Source organism: Gracilinanus agilis, chromosome 1 (genome assembly GCF_016433145.1).
Source record: "Gracilinanus agilis isolate LMUSP501 chromosome 1, AgileGrace, whole genome shotgun sequence".
In the NCBI taxonomy this organism is placed as follows: domain Eukaryota; kingdom Metazoa; phylum Chordata; class Mammalia; order Didelphimorphia; family Didelphidae; genus Gracilinanus; species Gracilinanus agilis.
The window spans coordinates 607,434,801-607,450,574 of record NC_058130.1 but is presented as its reverse complement, the minus strand read 5'-3'; the positions used below and the strand labels follow the sequence as shown (position 1 = coordinate 607,450,574).

At 34.5% G+C, this 15,774-nt stretch overlaps 1 protein-coding gene across 3 annotated transcripts in view; it reads right to left on the bottom strand.

The window, feature by feature from the left end:
• Window positions 1-15,774, bottom strand: part of MAK (male germ cell associated kinase) — a 52,028-nt gene that overhangs the window by 20,339 nt on the left and 15,915 nt on the right. For all 3 annotated transcript variants that reach the window (XM_044658148.1, XM_044658149.1, XM_044658150.1), the window contains exons 6-10: window positions 15,033-15,204; window positions 12,944-13,111; window positions 9,081-9,386; window positions 6,625-6,797; window positions 880-1,025 (exon numbers count right to left, since the gene is read on the bottom strand). In XM_044658148.1, coding sequence (XP_044514083.1) covers window positions 880-1,025; window positions 6,625-6,797; window positions 9,081-9,386; window positions 12,944-13,111; window positions 15,033-15,204 — 965 coding nt within the window. The remainder of the gene's footprint in view (window positions 1-879; window positions 1,026-6,624; window positions 6,798-9,080; window positions 9,387-12,943; window positions 13,112-15,032; window positions 15,205-15,774) is intronic.

Below are 15,774 nucleotides of genomic sequence, written 5' to 3'. Positions count from 1 at the left end.
CTAATTACACATTTGGTAATATCTAACCCAAGTTAAATGTATTATCTGTAATAATTATAAGAAATATGGAATATGGTAAATGCTGCTATTCTAGAATGTATTTTTTAAGGAAAATTTTCTTTCACCACAATAATAGGTAAGGTTTAATTAGTTGGTGGGAGTGGTGTAATGAATGATTCACATGTACAGATAACATAAAAATCATACATATGGCTTAGGAATGCACTGAATTTTCCTGCTTAGTTTGGGGACTAACATAATCTTACATTCTCTTATCATGATAACAATCGTGGTTGCAACTTTAGGCCACTGAAGATGAATAATAGACTTGTTTCTTTTCCCTAAATTAGTCCTTTTCTTAAGCTCACTGGTTGCCTCCTCTGCTTGTGTTCTTTGCCTCATAACCTCCAACCCCGTTCCCCCCTTCCCCCGCCAATTTTAGTTTTCTCCATCATACTACTCTTTAATGTTAATCACTTCAGTATCATACAGTTCTTGAGTATCCATCAACTAATGGCAGGAGACAGAGGCTCAGAACTGCTAAGTGAACTTGGGAAAATCAATTCATCTCTTCAGGTGTCACCTGTAGGCGCTGACATCTAAGTTCTATTTCAGAAGTAAATTTCCATGACTTTAGGATTCTAAATGTGCTGAGTGGCAGGGAAAAAATATTGCCTAGGATTTAAAATTTGTACTACATAGAGATCAGAAATTGACTCTGTGTGTGTGTATGCATATATACAGATTAATCCAAATTAGAATTCTTAAATAAAATGTGTGAAAACATTCTAGTATGCATGCACACATAGATGATTCTCTTTTTCTGAAATGTGCCTTTCATAAAAATTATCCAAGTCATCTAAGGTAGTCTTTACTTACCTGGAAGATACCTCGATTGCCTCAAATAGTATTGTTTGGCAGCTGAACTGGATGACATATTAGGGTCGGTTTTAAAGAAAGCAGCAGGCAAATTCTTATTTTCTCTTCCCGACTGATTGGAGCCTGAGCGTACAAGTTCAGGTATACTGAAAATAAGTATATAAAATAGTTTTAGAGTATACAAAATGAAAATCTTTTCTTATTTAATTTTCATAAATCCTTTCAGAATGACTAATGTGACACCTTCTAAGACTCCCATAAGCTTTCTTTAATTGATAGAAATATTGGTTCATTATCAACTAACTGTAACTACTCTTCAATTTATAGTAGGTAAACAGATTGTATTACACTACATGACATTAACAAAGCAGACTAGTTGCTTAGTAAGTCATGTACAAATGACCTAATCTTTCAGAAGAATGAGTTTTAAATCAATAGGTGATAAGTTTATAATCAGTCTGAAGAGAGTAGGGAGGTAAGGCAGCCATAGTCACCTTAACTCAAGTGTGCTAGGCTGAGTCAGTTCTATCTTGAAGCTAATCGTTAAATTTTCAGTGTCAACATTTACATTTCAGATGTCAGCAACTGCCACAAACCATAGCTTGTTTTGTTTATTGTTTAACATTGAGAAAAATATTAACAAAGATTAAATTTAAAGGGGTGTGTGTACACATTCCTCCCCTCCCCCTAAGTCTAGCTGTCTGATATCTCTGAATTGTTTTATAAACAGGAATGTTTATAGAATCAGCAGGAATGTATTAGCTTAGGAAATGATAACTTCATTATCACAAGATTGGAGTGCCGGTGATGACTGCTATTTAATTGGTTGGCTATAATAATAACCAGCATTTATATATAGCTTTAAGGTTTGTAAAGTGATTTACATACATTAACTCAGTGATGGGCAAACTTTTTAAAAAGGGGGCCAAAGGAAAGGTAATGCTCATTTGTCATTTTGTTTCTAAGGCAACTCTTTTGAAGTTTCGTTGTATTGTATCCTACTCACAGAATATTATAGCTGGATTAGTCCTCAGATTCCAAATTTCTATATGAGGTTACTCTATAATGTCCCTAAAACTGTTCATTCAATATTCTTCTAATAATAGGGAACTATCTCATGAGGCATCCAACTTTATTTTGGAATAGCTCTAATAAATGATCAAATTCACCATTATTTTAATATGAAATCTGTGCCCAGCAGAATGCCTAGAACTCTGTATTCCTTCAATATCACCCACAGGACCACAGGGCTTCAGAATTTAAATAGATTAGATAGTAAAATCTATGCCTGGAAAAGAATTACACCACAATATAATTAACAAGTGGTCATCCAGCCTTTACAAAAGAATACAAACTAGTGGAAATTTGCTAAGTGTGTAGGCAACTCATTTCATTTTGGGATGACTGTTAAGAAGTGCTTTGTTTTTAATAATGAGCTTATATTTGCCTTTCTACAACTTTTCCCCTCCAAGTTCAAATTGGTCTAGTGCCTTTTCCACATGGCATTCCTTCAAATTCTTGAAAACAGCCACCATTCTCCTTCTGTCACCCCTTTCCTCAACTATCTTGTCTTCTCCAGGTTAACAATCTTTAGTTCCTTCAACTAATAATCACATGGCATGAATTTAAGGCCATTTACCATCCACGATACCTTTCCCTATTCTTATCAATGCCCTTCATAAAATATGTACACTGTACTGAACCAAATATAAAGCTGCAGAGATGGTCTGAGCAGGACAGAGGGAGGAAGCTTTACTTCTCTTAATGAAGCCCAGGAGACAATTAGCTTTCTCCACTGTGATGTTACACTCTTGACCAAGTTAAGCTTTAGACAATTAGCTTTCTCCACTGTGATGTTACACTCTTGACCAAGTTAAGCTTTTACCCCCCCATTAACAATCCTTGATCTTTTCCTGACAAACTCCTAACAAGACTTCCTCATCTTATCTTGTAAAATAAATTTTTTAGGCCAAGTGTAATATTTGACATTTATTCCTATTCAATTTCATTTTACTAGCTTCAGTCCACTGTTATATATCCTTTTAATTATATATTCTAGCATTTTACCAGAAACTAAAGTCAAATCTACCAGTCTACTTTAATGTGAAGACTTATATTCTTTCTGAATCCTGTTAGTTCTTCCCTACAGATTTGTATCAACTGCAATTTGGTAATCATGTGCACTATTCCTTTACCCTGTGATCTTGATGTACTCTACTGGAGTCCTTACAAGTTATCTATCTTCAAACTGACTGCTCTTTGGGAGTGACCATTTAATTAGTTCTAAATTCACCTAACTGTACTATTGTTTAGGCTACATTTCTTCATTTTTTCCACAAGAGTAATGATGAAAAGATTATCAAATGTTTTCCTTTAAAAAAGAGGCAAATATATATCTACAATATTCTTCTGATCTAAGGTAAGTAACCCTGCCAAAAAAGGAAATAAGGTTAACAGGTCATGATCTATAAGTCATGAGGACCATTTGTGATCATGAGGATAAAATGAGATTTCAAAATGCCCTATATGAATGCTGGCTATTATTATAGAAGCAGTTGGGTGGTACAGTTGATAAGTGTGCTGAGCTTGAAGATAGGAAGATTTTAGTTCAAATCCAGAGTCAGTCATTTATTAGCAGTATGATTCTGGGCAAGTCACTTAACCTCTGTTTGCTTCAGTTTCCTCAACTATAACTGTACTTATAACTCAGGGTTGCTGCCAGGATTAAATGAGGTAATATTTGCAGAAATGCTAAGCATAGTATCTATATCTAGCATATTGCTTAAAATGCTTATTTATAAATGCTTCCCTTCCAATTGTTTTCTAGATATTCATTAGTAATCCTTTTAATTATATATTCTAGCATTTTACCAGAAACTAAAGTCAAATCTACCAGTCTACTTTAATGTGAAGACTTATATTCTTCTCTTTTTTGAAAATCAAGATCCCTTTTACCTTTTCCCAATTTCTTCTTTTTTTTCTTTTAAAAACCCTTACCTTTGGTCTTAGAATTGATACTATCAGTTCCAAGGCAGAAAGCAGTAAAGGTGAGGCAAATAGGGTTTAGTGACTTGCCCAGCAGGGGGGCACACAGCTAGTGTCTGAGATCAGATTTGAATCCAGAACTTCCCGTCTCCAGGCCAGACTACCCACGGAGTCACTTAGCTGCCCCCTAATCTTTTTTCCATAATTTTTCTTCAATACCACTGACATTACTCAAACGTTTCAGTTTTTTTCAGGACAATAGGATATAATATATTTTAGCAAAGAGGGCTGAATTCATCAGAGGGAGCCAGGTGCTAATCTCTTACTCTCTGGGTTTAATGAACTATAAAAATCTTTTCCTTAATCAATGTCCTTTCTGATGGCCACCTAATTTTACGAAATCTTCCCTGATTTCTCCATACTCCCCAGCCAAGGGCAATCTTTCTATTTTCTGAACTCTCCTGGCACTTTATCCCTATTATGGCACTTATAAATTATTTTAAAGTCATTGAATTTCATGTGTTTTCACTATTTTATTGCAAGATCCTTAAGAACAGGAACCATGCCTTTTTTTGTCTTTACATGACTCACAGCACTTATCACAGTGCTTTGCAAACAGAAGGTTCTCAATATCCATTATTGGGTTCATTATTATAAACTTTATTATTCTTGGGTCTTTATTATTGTCTAGTACAGTGGTGGGCAAACTACAGCCCATGGGCCAGATGCGGCCCCCTGAAACGTTCTAACCGGCCATGCAACATTATTCCTAATCTGACGAATACAATGAGTGAGATACAATACAATGAAACTTCAAAAGAGTTGCCTTAGAAACAGACTGACAGATGAGCATTTCCTTTCCTTTGGCCCCGTCTTTAAAAAGTTTGCCCATCACTGCTCTAGTATAATTTTATGAGCAAGTTTAATAATATTAATGGGAATCTATTCAATTGAATGAGAATCTGAAAACCTAGGGTTGAATCCTACTTCAATTATTACTGTCTACATAATTTTGAATAAATCATTTGTCTGAACTTTTTTCATCATTTACAAAAGGAAGATAAAATCATACCACTTCCTCACAGGGTTCTTATGAGGATATCAAATGGGATGTCTGAAATATTTTGTAATGAGTAAATGCTATTCAACATGTATTTATCTGAATACTAACCATGTACCTAGAACTCTACGAAACACTGTGGATATCCTAAAGAAGCATGAAACATGGTTCCTGCTTTCAAGAAATCTGCAATCTCAAGCTTAAAGGTAAATAGATAGCAAACAATTAAGAAAACTGTGTTAAACCTTTTGTTCTTGTTTTTGATTTGGTGGGGTGGGAGAGGGGAAGGGAATAGGGAGCAGGAATAGTAGATGGTGATATAAATTAGGGAAGTTTATCCATTCTCACTTTACCATAGTGTAGTGCATGGACTACGGCCTTTAAAATCTAAGTTATTTCAAATCCTGGTTTGGGAAGAATTGTTCTCTTTCTCCCTTTTCTTTACCTTCTTCCCCATTCCTCACCCTTCCCCCAAGGGAATTTTAATGAAGTTCAATTAAAATGAAAATTGTGTAGGTTTAAAAAAAAATTCCTACAGCCTGTTGAAAATACAATTCAAACATAAAACCAACTGCAGAGTAGGTGCCTGAACTTTCTTTTGGGGAGGAGGGAGCCATTTGGACTTGTATGGAGGTAAGTGAAAGATAAACACATTATTCACTTATAAACTGCCTTAATCCCAACCCTGGTTAGTACACTTCCACCTTTACTGAAGTTTCTCATCCCAAACTGAGAATACTAAAAAAATAAATAAATAAAAAAGACAATTAAAAAAGCAAACATCACAGTCAGCATTCTCTGTTCTCTGTGAATTTTTATATACATTATATGTATATAGTTTAAAAAAGCCAAAACCACAGCAAACCAGGATTCAAACTGGGCAACCTTAGGTTTCCAAGGCAGCAGCCCATGCACTACATGATGGCAAATAGCTGTTGGACAAGCTTCCCTAACTTGTATCATCCCTTTTCTCACTGCCTTCTCTTGGGTACCTAGAAGAAAAAAAAATTTAAAAATAAATTTACCAAAGCATATACCTTCCTTTCATAAGCCTTACCAATATCTAACCCCTCTTTTTCTCCACCCAGTGACCTCTACTAACTTGCCAATTAACAAAAAGAAAGATCAAATTAAAAAAAATTTTTTAATTTCAGCAAAAGTTGGAAAATTTTCCAAAAGAAAATCTACAATTCTGTTTATCATCAACAAAGTGAAACTGCTAACATTACACTGGAATAGGGCTCATTATCTGCTCATTTACTAATAGATCCACTATAAAGAGTTATTTTTCTGCAAATGGGACATAACATATACTATATATTTGGTTGGGTCATGGAACTAATTTGGAATATCTTTTAAAAGGTTAAGAAAAAGCAAGCTATAAATCCTACAGTACACATACTTTAAATTCATTATGTAACATCTTTAATAACAAAAAAACAAAAACTACCAGATAACATTTGTCATCAACAATAAATATATTTTTTAAAAGGCTCAATGTGTTAGAAGTAAAGATTCCTGTTTATTAAGTTGAAATGATCTGGAACAAAAACAATTTTTAATTAACCAGAAATGGTTGAAGAACCAATTAGGATTTAGTGCCTGAATATAGGCGATAAAAAGAGACAGGAAAACATCTCTAAAATCTTTTCTTATGCCATGACCTAAAATAACTTCACTTGTTGCAATAGAAGCCTTACCTAAATGCCAAATCCTTTTTCTTCTTTTCTTTTGGAGCAGATATACTGGGCTTCTTAGAATGTGAAGCTCCAAAATCAGAGTCGTCAACATCTTCCCAGCTATCTCCAGTCTTGAACACAGTCTGACCCCAACGCCTCCTACCATTTTTATGACCCACTGCAACATTGTGCTTCTGTGATAGAAGATCAGTTATAATAATCACAAACATCATCTCATTTTTAGGTTTACAAAGCATTTTTCTCATAATGATCCTATGAAGTAGTTAAAATTTTGTATTTTCATTTTATATAGGTGAAGAAACTGAAGTTCAGCCTGAGTGTTAGAGTGGGAATGTGAGTTCTTACCAATATATCATAGCTGCTTTTTATGATTAAGAAGTACTTATTATCTACCTCTTATTTGAAAAACTTGAAAAATACAGTGTTAGAAACAGAACATTCTTACCCTCAATTAGCTTACAATCGAGTTGAGGTAATAAATATACCTATGAAAGGATAACTAATAATAACAGACAATAAAAATAAAAACAATAATTGTCTAGACAATGTTTTACAGGAGGTAAGGAAAAAAGTTCACTTGGAATAAATGGAAAAGACTTCATGGAAGACATTGGCTTTGCACTATTTCAATAATATATACTCAATACTCAAGATAAGTAGTATATGAAGAGATGGAGAAGGACTGTAAGGAGTAACTGTGTGAGAAAACATGAGTTGGAATAACCATTCCCTAACAGATAAATGGTCAAAAGATATAAGTACTTTTTAAAAACAAAAAAAGCAAATGCAAATAACTACTATACTCTGTTTCACTGCATATAAACACATTATTTCTGCTATGAACTCCCTGGATATATGCTCAGAAAAGAGATTACATTGTCAATGGGTATGTACATTTTGGTGGCTCTTTTCACATAATTCCAAACTTTTCCAGAATGATTGAACGAAATTACAGATTCAACAACTGCATATTAGTGAACTCAGTCCATTATTATCTTGCTAACAACTACTTTTTAAAAATCTTATTGCCAATCTGCTGGGTCCTAAGTGAAACTCTAGAGTTGTTTTATTTTTGTTTCCCTTATTATTGCTGATTTGGCCATTTCTTTCCATATAGTTATCATTAATTTGCAATTCTTTTGAAAATTCTTTGTTTTATATACACCCTTTGATTCAGTCAGCAATACCATTACTAAGTATGCATTCCAAAGAGATTTTAAAAAGGGGGAGGAGGATCTAGATATACACAAATATTTAAAGCAGCTCTTTTTAGAGGGCCCAAAATTTGGAAAGTGAGGGGATACCCATAAGCTGGGGAATGGCTGAGTAAGTTATTAGTATATGATTGAAATGAAATACTATTGTGCTGTAAGAAATGATAAGCAGGAGAAGGTAAGAAAAACCTGAAAAGGCTTACTTGAACTGAAACAGAGTGAAATAAGCAGAACCAGGAAAATTCTCTATAGTGACAGGAATACTGTACATTAAACAACTGGGAATAATAGCTATTCTCAACAAGATAATGATCCAAAACTATCCCAAAGGATTCATGATTAAAAAAATGCCATCTACTTCCAGAGAAAAAGAATTGAGTCTGAATCCAAACCAAAGCAAACTCTTTTCACTTTCTTAGTTTTTTTCTATTTGAGTTTCCTTCCTCAAAAGGATTAATATGGAAATATGTTTTCCATGATTACACATGTAAAATCTTTATCATATTGCTTACCACCTCAAGGTGGATGGGAGGGAGGGAGGGCACGAGGGAGGGAGAGTATTCAAGATTCAATATCCTTTGAAAAATGTTGGAAACTTTTTACATGTAATTGGAGGGAAATAAAATTAAATTAAAAAAGAAAATGCTTTGTTCATATTTTCTCACATTTATTGGGGAGTATTTTTAGGTAATATATATTTATATAAATTCCTTATATACCTTGGATAAGATTTTTATCAGACATATATGACATGAAAGATTTCCCTCCCAGCATTAAGATTGTCTTACCTGCAGTTCTTTTATTCACACAAAATCTTATATTATGAAACTGAAATTGTCTACTTGACCTTTAATGATCTTCTTTATTTCTTGCTAGCTTTAAAAAAACAAACAAAAACCTTTTGTCTTCTGCCTTAGTATCAATTCTGAGACACAAAAGTGGCAATAGCTAGGCATTACAGTTTAACGACTTACCCAGGGTCACACAGTTGCAAAGTTGTAAAATTAGTCAAAACATAAGGAAAACTTCACAATTAATCAACACTAACTAAATGAATGGATTTTCCCCCCCTGTGGATATTTAGACCAATAAATTTGTCAAGATTGTCCTATTGGCAAGAAGTCCTTTATAATACAGAATTGACATGTATATTTCTAAGGTTTCTTAGGAAAGTCTGAGAACAAGGACCTGACAATCTCATCAGTAGTGAAACAATTCTATTCTGTTATTCCAATTACTTACAGGTGATGAGTTTTTGACGATACTTGGAAATAATGGCTCTTGATGTTTTTGGTGAAGCTGTTGTTTTGAAGGCTGCTGGGAAGGCAAGTTCTGTGGCAGCTGAATTGGTTGTAGTGGTTGATGACTAATTTTTTGTTGGGGATGTGGCTGGGTCTGCTCATCTGGTGAAGGCTTTAGTTCTAATTCAACGAATGATTGTTTTGGCTCTATTGGTTGAAGTTGTTTATTCACAGATTGCTTTGGTTCTGAGTACTGCGGAGGAGGGCCTAATACTTGACCAACTTGAAAATATGGATATTTTAAAGCCTGAAAAAAACACATAAAATATTAAATAAATACATGAAGTTAAAATAATAATAATAATAGGTAGTGTTTATAAATCAATTTAAGCTTTGCAAAATGCTTTATAACATGTCATCATTTGTAAATGTAGCATTTATGATTAACTCTAAATATTTAAGGAATTTAATATGTAGCTTGTTAACACTCGTTGGTTTTCTTAGTTATTACTCTAAATTAGATGCAATGGTTAGTGACGCATACTGATTTTTTTTTTTAACCCTTAACTTCTGTGTATTGGCTCCTAGGTGGAAGAGTGCAAGTGACTTGCCCAGGGTCACACAGCTGGGAAGTGTCTGAGGCCGGATTTGAACCTAGGACCTCCTGTCTCTAGGCCTGACTCTCAATCCACTGAGCTACACGCATACTGATTTTTATTGGTGGTAAAATAATAAGTCAGTTGAAAGCTTTAACTTTCAGAAAATCTATGTAGTTTATAAAAACTAGTGACCTGAATGTTCTATTTAACATTTAGTTTCAGTCATTCATAATTTTCACTATCTTAGCATCATAACTGCCAATAATTGAAAACTGGAAGGAGATGAATGACAAATATACATCACTACTTAGTATGGATATCCATTAAAATAAGGGCGTTTTTTGATAGGACGAAAGAGAAACAGACTAATGCTTAATATTTTTGCTAAATTAGAAAGAAGATCAAAGGCAGATTCAGAAGGGAATGGCAACAGACTTTTAAAAAATGTTTGGCTTTTTAAATATGATATAATATTGTTTTGTTCTATCCAAAAAAGATGTAGATTGTTGAAATTTGAGGATCTGGGTTGAAGATTTACTCCATGTTTTATTTGGAGTTTGTCATAATTATGTTATTAGGCTCTGGGGACATCATGGCAGGGTCATTCAAAGCACAAATTCTCTGCATGAATAGAGAGGAGATTAAGTAATCTATTCCTAAATCCCTCCTCATTTACAAGAAGTACAGTGCTTTCTTGGTAGACAGAGTTTTCTAGAACGTGGGCAGTGAGGGGAGAAGGGGGTGGGAATGAGACAGAGAAGGAACAACAAAGGCTGGTAAGGGTCATTATGAAATGAGTCAAGTTCTCTGTGTCAGTTGGGGGAATGGTTTGGGAAAATAGATCTGATCTGCATCACTTTACTTTCTCTACCAGGGAGACAGTTTTATGTCCTTTACATAATTATAAACAATTTATAAGACTAAAATCTGAGGATGCCATGTTACCAGAAGTTCAGGACCGAGGGACCAATATCTGTGTCACTTTGTCTTGATTATCTGCTATTTCACTTAAGGGATACAGGTAGGTTAATTTTTTCTAGTTTATCAGGAAAAAAAATCCTATGAGGGCTAGTGGGAGAAAATGGATTAGTTGGGAGGTTCTCTGTACAAGGTGTGTTGTACATAATGTTAAAGCTAGAGAGAAAGTAAAAGTGCAAGAAAAAATTCAAATTGCAATCTGAGGCAATGGAAACTGTACATTATAAACTTTTTAAAACCAGGAAGTTTTGTTAAGCTTCCATCTGAGACAGATAACTGCCCTATACATGTTTATAAACATTAAAAAGTAGTCGCTAAAACCTTTCAGAAAATAAGGAAATAATATAAATTAATATGTAAAAAGAAAATACTTTTGATAATAATTGTAAAGAATGATTCTATGTAGAAGACAAAAGGGGTTTTTCATTTTCTTTACATGGGTAAACCAGTGATAAGATTAGACAGTATCACTTTTTGACACTTCAAAATCGTTAATGTGCAATTCATTTAATATTTGAAACCTGCTAAAGATATACACTATGGATCCTATCCTACTACTGAATTTTTTTTTGTAATTTTTTTTAAACCCTTGTACTTCAGTGTATTGTCTCATAGGTGGAAGATTGGTAAGGGTGGGCAATGGGGGTCAAGTGACTTGCCCAGGGTCACACAGCTGGGAAGTGGCTGAGGCTGGGTTTGAACCTAGGACCTCCTGTCTCTAGGCCTGACTCTCACTCCACTGAGCTACCCAGCTGCCCCCTACTACTGAATTTTTAAATTGAAATATATTTGCATTGATAAAAACTAAGTGAATAAATAATTTTGGTAATGCACGCATATAATAATCATCTATTTGGTAAACACTGAAGTTAAGCACCTACTGTGTATAAAGTATTATTGTTAGACCTCAAGAGTACAAATAGAATTTGACTAGAACAAGATACCTGGTCCAATGGTACCTTCACAATGAAGTAGAGGAATAAAATTTAAAAAAATAACCATAGTAATCAACATTCTATGATCAGAGTGAAGAAATAATAAAGAAATGACAGATCAACTTTGGGCTTTAGCTTTAATGCATCTGCTTTAAGTTTATCTTTCATTTGCCATGACACTGACTCACTAAGTAATAGGCTAATGATTTTCATGTATCTTAAAAAAAAATCCTTCTATATAAAAAGTTAAGTCCTCTCAATCCTCATCTGTTAGCAGAACTCCAGGTGAATGGGTAGAAAGGAGAGAATGGGGCTAGAATAGAAAAGAAATATAGAAAGTGAAGAGAGACCACAATAATAGAAAATATAGAGAAGTATTAAGGACAGAACACTGAAGAAAGACTTAAAACAGTGTAGAGGGGGAAAGTACACTCAAAGGATAATGAGGCATCAACTGAAGTTTGTAAAATTGAGGGGAAAAAAGACTTAGAGGCAAAAAGATATTTTGATTCTCAGATAATAGAAGAAATTAAATGCTAAGTAGCAAGAACTTCTTGTAGCTTTCTTCGCATATACAGGAATCCTGCTTATTCTGCTTAACCTTGAATTCTGAGCATTTCTCTTTACTTAATCCTCAGAATCATCTCCCTCCCCTTTTTTTGCAGGTCCTTTAGGGAAATTTCATACTGTTTTAAGATATTATGGACTGATGTGACTAGGTATGCCAAATGTGCAAATACCAAGCCAGACATCCAAAATGCTGGGCCTGAAGAGATGATACTGACCCTCTTGCCCTGCCCCACGCTATCTATCTGTGAGGGTCAGGAACAGAAATTCTTGTGTGGCTGGGGTCAGAGAAACTATTATGGCATTATAGGGAACAATATAATGCTGTTATGAAAAAAGGAATGGATCTTCTCAATACTGTAGACTGTTTATGGGTATCAGCAACAAAAGTTCTACTGTCAAATTATAAGGCAAGACCAGTTTTTATGCAGAGAGGGAAGTAGTGGTCATTTTTGTTCTGTGATGTGAGTTATACTCTTTTATCACCCACCTCTTACCCAAAATACTCCTTTCAAAGCTTGTCTAGTATTATCCTGCCATTTCTTTGGGTTGAGTATAGTCCTTTTTTAAACAGAAATTTCTTCAGCAAAGGAAAAACATGAATGTATACAGCTATATTAATGATTTCATTCAGGGCCAGGTCTCTTCAGAATTCTCATTCCTTTATAAATTCAAAGATTATAATTTGCTCAAAGAAAACCATGCTAAAAGGACACTAGATACCTGGATTGAAAAGTGTTTAAGGATAGAATTGATTGCAAGTGTGAGGGAAAGAATCATTATACCTGACTTGCTGTTGGCCGTTTTTTGGGGTCCCAATTCAGCATATCACCCATAAGTTGTATAGCTTCACTACTTGCATTGGGAATTAGAGTTTTCAAATTTATAGGAACACATTGTGGAAAGCGGAAATTCATAGAGGATGCAAGCTGGTATCCTTCTGGCCAGTCACTCTATTTAAAAAAAGGAAAAAAATTAAGATACAGTTCTATTCTTTTTTGATATGGAAATCTAATACAGATCCCAAAGCATACACACACACACACACACACACACACACACACACACACACACACACACACACACACACACACACCCCCCATCTCATTTTACCACAGTATAGATATAACAATAAAAGTCAGATACGATTAAGTGTTTTTGGAATTTTGGAATTTGTAATTGTGACATGATGAGCAAGCAGCCTTTTGTTGTTTTTGGTAAAAGATATTGTTGAGAAATCCCAGTGAGAAAATTCTCTACACTAATGAAGAACAGCAACTGTTCTAAAATTTAGAATAAGGTCCTCAGTGGTTAAGTGAACTTGTTCTTGTACGCTATACACAAAACCAGCATGTGTTAAGAGGCAGAACTTGAACTCAGGTTATTTGCTACTTGAGAGTGTGTAGGGAGAGATAAATAGCTTGTTTTGGTTAACAGAATTAAGCTGAGATAAGGTAATAAAAAGGTAAACAAAACATAACCATTTTCATCATGTATGAAATGTGATTGTAGCAAAATTAGGATGATTTTTGTTCAAGGTTTGTGGGGTCAATTTCATTACTAATAAGACCATACTGTACATTTTTCTGAGAACTATGATTTTGGAAAGCTAGCAAAAATCTGAAAATCACATTAAAATCAACCATGTAGATAAATGCCTAACACTGAAATGAATGAAAAACAATGTACCTGCTAGTAATACTTTCTAGATTACATTTTCCTGAGCATTTACTGAAGACACAGAAGAAGAGGTAATTTTACCGTTCATTAACCAAAATGGTTAACAAGGAATTGTTCTCTCAAAGGTCACCAATGGCCTATTTGTTAAATTTTTTTGCCTATCTTTATTCTCCCTGACCCATCTGTAGCTTTTTATTCTGTTGTCTACCCCTCACTTCTCCTGGGTCCTGGATCCTCATCTGGCTTTAAATTCTCCAGCCTGTTCTGGTTCTCTCCTCCCTCTGAGGGCAAGTCTGGATAAGTGGAATGCTGGGCCTGCCAGTAAACAGCTGTGTGACCACAGCAAAGTCTCTGGACCTCCACCTCCCAGGAACTCAAGTTTCCTCATCAAAACAAGAGAGTTCTTCATCCTGTAATTCGGGCCAATCTTTTGTTGATTTCTCTTCCTCATCACTTAATGTGGGTATTATTATTATTAAGGTTTATTCTAGCTTCATACCTTTTTATATTTTCCCACCAGGCAATTTCATTCATTTCTATGACAATTTTATGCTAAAGATGCTCACATCTTTATCTGCAGTCCTAACTTTATAACTTTAGACACACATCTGCCAACTATTGGCTATTTCCACTGGCACCTCAAACTCAACATATCCCGGATTTAACTAAACCTTCTCATTCTAATGTTTTTATTTCTCTCCACAGCACCATTCTCTCAATAGTGAGGTTGTTAATCCTCAAATCAATTGATTCTTACCCTTACCCTTCACTTCTCATATTTTTGTTTATGATGAATCTTAGTGTAAAATTTTCCAGAATGTTGGGGTATATTTACATCTATATTTTCCAAGAGGAAAGTTGTCCCATGGGAGATTACTATAACAAAGATTTTACTATCTAAATAAAATATAAGGAATAGACTTTAGGTGAGCCAGTGAAATAGTTTGATTTTTCATGGGTGCTTTGTAGAACTAATCTTATATTCTATAGCTATATCTTCTATTACTTATTTAGTAATATTTGTTAACAATAGTACATAACAGAATCTGTTCACTTTATTGTTTGGACTTGGTTGATTGGGGAATCCTCTGAGATTAAGCTGATCTCTCCTTGGGCCCCCCAAAAAACTAAGCCAAAGAAAAGAAAGGTAAAAATGTGATCCAACTTTCAAAACCATGGGTAAAAAGTGCTTACCTTTCTGGGAGTCCCTAACACTTGGCAAATTTTGAAGATTTCATCTACTTCACTTGTACCTGGGAAAAGTGGTCTCAACGTATATAGTTCAGCCATTATGCTCCCAACAGCCCACACATCAATGGGGGAACTATACACTGAAGATCTTAACAAAACTTCAGGAGCACGATACCTGTGGAAAAAACAAAATACAAAACAGGATATACATTCTATTTAAAGTTCAAAATATTTATTAACAAAACGATTCTAACTCAATTCAAAAGGTTTGGTCAGTAAACAAGCATTTGTTGAGAATGATATGTGAAAGGTACTATGTTCTGGGGCTATAAAATATAATCTGATTTAACAAAGATTATGATCTAGTTGACGTATCATAACAAACACATCCCATAAGGCAGTGCAGCATTTGAGTGTTTGTGGGACTATACCCTAGTTGGTTACCGGGAAGCATGGGAGGGGTAATAATTAAGTTGAGATCACAATATTCCTATGAATTTTTTGTTTATGACTATTGTAAAACCTATATAAATTTGTGAAATAGCTTCTCTCACCTCCAAGACAAAAAAAAAAGTTTCCTGTTTCTGTGCAGGCATGCTGGTCACCATAGTTCAGCTAATAGTAAAAATAATTAGAAGTAGACCCACCTAGGAGCTTAAGTTCAGAGCTAGAGAGGAAATCAATTCGGGATTGTGAGGAGATACAGCCCCAGAAAGTCCAAGTGATATGTGTAGACAGAAGATAT